Consider the following 5,345-nt stretch of genomic DNA (forward strand, 5'->3'; position numbering starts at 1 on the left):
CTATAATCAACTGGGAAGAGCTTTAGGAAGCTGCAACCAAAACCAAAAGGATGATCAATGTATTATTTAACTTTCATAAGAAATGTATTTAAGTATTAATTACACAGGCAACTCCTAGTAAAACTAAATTAGATTTTAGTAATTTCCAAATAAAGATTGTGGAGTCAGGGGTGAACGGACCATATAGTAAATACAGATCAGAACAAATACATGAAACTTTGATAAAAGAAGATTTCTAGGCCTACTACCCTCAAGAATATGAGTGGATTCTTAGCTTCCCACTCATATTTCATTTAAAATACTTAGCAGTATTTGAAAGTTCATTTGGTGGCTTCTAGAATGGATCAAAAAAAGCTATAAACTCCAAGTCACATGTAGTGGTGTGCACCTGTAGTCCCACATACTCAAGAAGCTGAGGCAGGAGGATCACTTGAGGCCAAAAGTTCAAGGCTGTATGCTATTATTGCATCTGTGAAAAGCTGCTGTGCACCAGCCTGGGCAACATAGTCTGACCCTCTATTTTTTTTAAAGAAGCTATTAACTCCAATATATGCTATTTTAAAAAATGTTACAAACTCCAGTACTAAAGCTATCTAAAGCAGAGGAATTCAGATTGACAGTAAAAGTATTGGGTTGATTAGACCCAACACCAGACTGTTGGGGCGACCACGTCTAGCAGAGTCAAAGGAATGAAAAAAGACCAGAGAAAGTGGCACCAGGGAGCCAAGGCTAGTATGGAGGCTGCGAACCCTGGAGCTCTGGGAGCCCACGCTGTTTATTAGTGATTCAACAAAGAAACAGGTGGTGAGGATGTGGGGGTTGAAAGGAAGCGGTGTAGCAAGCGAATGAGCTTACAGCTGTGAGGGTTTAGCATTTTCTTTGAAACATGTGGCTACTTGAGATCATGGGAGTGCTAGAAGTAAGGAGCCAGCAAGTCTAGCAGACATGCAAACCCTGCCTTAGCTTCTCTCCCAACGCAGCTTTTCTCCCAACAAAAAGAACTTGAAATACCTGAGAATAAAGTCACTGGAATATGTGCAGGATTTACGTAGTGAAAAAAAGTTATAAAACTGTTGAGAGGACTGAATAGGAATTGGAATTGAAGTAAACTGAAAGATACTTTGTTCTTGGCTAGGAAGACAATATTATAGAGTCAGTTCTTTCAGTTTACTTGATACAATTGTAGTAAAAGTTCCACAGGATTAAAAAAAATTAACAATGATTATACTTAACTTGAAAAAACAAATATGGAAGAATAGCAGAGAAAATTCTGTAAGAGAAGAATGATAAAGGGATCTTTGTCAAATATTGAGAATTTATCAACTACAAGAGCAGACAAATTAGTGGACTAGAATGGAGAGTCCAGGAATAAAGTCGTCTAAATAGGAAATTTTGGTATATGGTAAACAGGTCAGTGCGGAGAGTTAGAGTAGTCAGTTACTCTTTAAGAAGAAACTAAGTGCTTGTAACATGCCTGTAGACGTTAGGGCTCCAGGAATAATAAAGTAGTCCTCCTGGGGTTTACCTTCTAGCAGAGCAAACATAAAGAGTGATTACACTTAGTAATGTTGTTAAGTGCTGCAAAGGACTAGGAGTAACAATGGGATGTAATTCAAGGGAACCTTATCTAATGGGGCTGGAAGTGAGGAGGTGTCAGAGATCACTTATTTGAGGAAGTCAGGCGTAAGCTGGAACCTAAAGGTGGGAAAAAGTGTTTCCAATAGATGAGACAACCTTCAATAAATGGATTGAAATGAAATGGAATCCCGCACTCCTTAGTACGCAAAAATAACAGTTTTTAATAGAAACAGTTTAAAGGTGAGATCTAAATCATTAATGAATTTCCATTAAAAAAAAATCTTTGGGTATAGAAGTCTTTTAAAGTGTAGTATAAACTTGCAGAAATCAGAGTGGGGTAGCATGATAAATGTGCCTACATAAAAATTTTAAAGTGATAATTAAACACCATTAAAGAAGGCTGAAAGACAAGAAAGAAATGGGAGAAAGAAAGCAATCCATGAAACAAAGATTTACTCTTCCTCTTTACACACTGAACTTAATAAGGAATAAGATCACCACAGAAAAATGTGTTCACCTTCACTAATAAAGAAATACAAGTTAAGTCTAGATATTTTTCCCTATCTGATAGGCTAAGATTTTAATCAAGGATTGTTTTTATGTGGCACATTTAAATGTCCTTCAGAGTAACATTGGTTAGATATATTATAGTAAATAACTATAGTGGAATATTGTGCAAAAATGAAAAATGTAGACATTTAATGACAAAGATGTCTGTTAGATATTGTCTAGTGAAGAAAGCAGGTTAGAAATGTGGACTAGGGTGTTATTTATATGAAATTAGAGACACATGTCCGTGTGGCTCTATACTCATAGAAGACTGTCCAGAATGTTAACCAGAGTGTGAGAGTCATTAGTTCCATGTTGTCAAATTTTGGATGACAGAAGTTTGTCTTCTGAGCGTGAATATTTTTTAAAACAAGGTGTTTAGCTGGTTTATGAATTAATATTTAGTGTTAGTCTCTTATGCTTTCAGTTTTTCAGGTAAAAGTTGGTATTTTATATTATCTTTTTTTAAAAAATTGAGACAGTCTCGCTCTGTCACCCAGGCTAGAGTGCAGTGCAGTGGCACCATCTTGGCTCACTGCCTTCTGGGTTCAAGCAGTTCTCATGCCTTGGCCTCCCGGGTAGCTGGGATTACAGGTACCCGCCACTGTGCCTGGCTAATTTTTTTGTATTTTTAGTAGAGATGGGGTTTCACCATGTTGGCCAGGCTGGTCTTGAACTGCTGACCTCAAGTGATCCACCGGCCTCCGCATCCCAAAGTGCTGGGATTGCAGGTGTGAGCCACCGCGCCTGGGTACTAAAACAAAAATTAGCGGGGCATGGTGGCAGGCCTGCAATTCCAGCTACTCGGGCGGCTGAAGCAGGAGAATCGCTTGAACCTCCGTGGCAAAGTTTGCAGTGAGCCGAGATAGCACCACTGCACTCCAGTCTGGGCGACAGAGTGGGACTGTGTCTCAAAATTGTAGGAAAGCATTTGATTTTCTGCTGTAGATATATTCTGATTATCTGAATCATCAGAGACATTAATTTTCTATTTATATGAGTTCCTGACAACTTTAACTTTCTGATAATCCTCCTTTTTGTAATGTGTTGGCATTTCAATTGAAAATATGATTTCATTGAAATATGCTGTTAGTCAAAGTATCTATAAAAAAGATATTTATTAGTCTTAGGAGAAGTGATGTGGTTTGTTTCATTTGAATGATTTTTCTGGAGGTACAGTAAGATATAGTAACCTTTGACACAAAGCCTAAATAAGACCTTAATTAAAAATATTGGAAATTCCTTTTGAGTATTGAATTACTTTTAAAATTGAAAATCTCCTGTTTGTATATAAAGAGCATTGTAGTTATTGTAACCTGGGCTTTACAGCCTAAAAAGTAATTGACCAGATTACGCATTATTTTTGCTGGTTATATTGGTTTTGCAAATTGAAAAGTTTTTTTTAAATTTTTTCGAATCTGTTGCTTTTCCCTTTTGAATAGTAAGCTATTTCAGGAGGCCAGGGAACATGTCTTATCTGAATTAATTGGAAACATTGTGCTAAGTATTTGCCACTATCTTCCCCGCCCACTCCCGCTTAAGGTCTGCTCTACTATCTTCTGTCCAGAGGTTTGCTATTTAGTTAAAACTCTAGGTAGTACTTGGCATATACTCTTGATGTATTAGATATGGAACACCTCTGTATTTAGATACATATTTTATGAAAAGCTAATATGTAATTTATTTTATATAAAATGTTTGAAGTTACACTTTTTTGTTATATTTCTTCTCCTTTCTCAGTAAATTAAAAATATTTCAAAAGAAAGTTTAGGAAGCAAGTCTATTATGTAGAATGAGACACATGTAATAATTGTATTTTTAAGATGATTTGTGTGGTAAGATAAATTGTTTACTAAAGCTAATATGTTTAAATTGCTTTAACTAAAATTATTAAGAACATGAGTTCATTTGTATAAAATATAGCCTACCCATGTAAAATATTACTCTTCATAGAGTAATATTTAATCCTTAAGTTTTAGTTGCAGTACTGTTAAAATACTAATAGCTTAACTTCCCAAGATTCAGTTATTTAAAAACAAAATTTAGAAAAAAAAATAGCAAAAACTCAGTCTACTAGTTTACATATATGTATACACACACCCACACACACACATACACACACACATGTATATACTCATATATATGAGAGTAGACTGAATTTTTGCGGCTTTTTTTGCTGCTTGCAATATTATATATATGCACATGTATACACACACCTTAATTTGCTATAATTTGTACCATATAGCTTTTATTTCCTCAGAGTAAAAAGGTTATTATCTTGTTTTATTTTAATTCAGCTTCTTGCTTTTCCCTATAGAAAATCAGGTTTTTGGAGAGCTCTAACAGTGTGCAGTTGCTGGGCTCTTATCCTTTCTGTTTAAATAATGCAGGTACTTTGATGGAAACCTGGAGAAGCTCTTTGCTGAGTGTCATGTAATTAATCCAAGTAAAAAGTCTCGAACACGCCAGATGAATACAAGGTCATCAGCACAGGATATGCCTTGTCAGATCTGCTACTTGAACTACCCTAACTCGGTGAGTATCTGGTAGTTTAAGGCTAGTGCTGACTTTGTATTTCAGAGGGTAAATCAACTTCCATTATTTAGACAAAGGAAAATCTGTGGGACTTTGAGTAGTAGCCTCTAAGCCATAACCTATCAATGTATTCAGTGTGAGGAAAGGAAGGAAAAGAGTAAGAGCTTGGTTCCTCTTCCCTCCAACCCCTATTTGTTTTTTAAAGCAGCAACAACTTATCCAAGTTGTCATTTATAGACCTAAATCTTTCTGGAGTTTATTTTATCACTACGGGGAGAATTGTGTAATAGGTAGGCAGTGAGTAGAATTGTTTCTTATCCAAATTAAAATAGATTTAAACTGTATTTTTTAAATATCCAGAAACACTCATAAATATTGTTAATACTATTTGCTAGGGAACTCTCAGAATTCTTCAAAAGATGAAATTTTCACTTAATCAAATCCATTCAAATGGAGATTGTTAAATATGGTATGTGGGGACCGACTTGGAACAGAACCAGCGATAAGGAAGACAACCAAATAACTGATGTTAATCCTAAGTACAAATATCCTTCCTAAACATTTATTGAACTGAAGCTGGGCTCAGTGGCTCATGCCTATAATCCCAGCACTTGGGGAGGCCAAGGCAGGCAGATCACTTGAGGCCAGGAGTTTGAGACCATCCTGGCCAACATGGTGAAAAC

The 5,345-nt window shown here is 36.0% G+C and overlaps 1 protein-coding gene across 1 annotated transcript in view; it reads left to right on the forward strand.

The window, feature by feature from the left end:
* ARIH1 (ariadne RBR E3 ubiquitin protein ligase 1) overlaps positions 1 to 5,345 on the forward strand; it is a 148,283-nt gene that overhangs the window by 76,192 nt on the left and 66,746 nt on the right. The window contains 1 exon segment of the mRNA XM_011978612.1: positions 4,518 to 4,662. Within this exon segment, the coding sequence (XP_011834002.1) occupies positions 4,518 to 4,662 (145 nt within the window).

Source organism: Mandrillus leucophaeus, unplaced genomic scaffold (genome assembly GCF_000951045.1).
Source record: "Mandrillus leucophaeus isolate KB7577 unplaced genomic scaffold, Mleu.le_1.0 Scaffold197, whole genome shotgun sequence".
NCBI classification, from domain to species: domain Eukaryota; kingdom Metazoa; phylum Chordata; class Mammalia; order Primates; family Cercopithecidae; genus Mandrillus; species Mandrillus leucophaeus.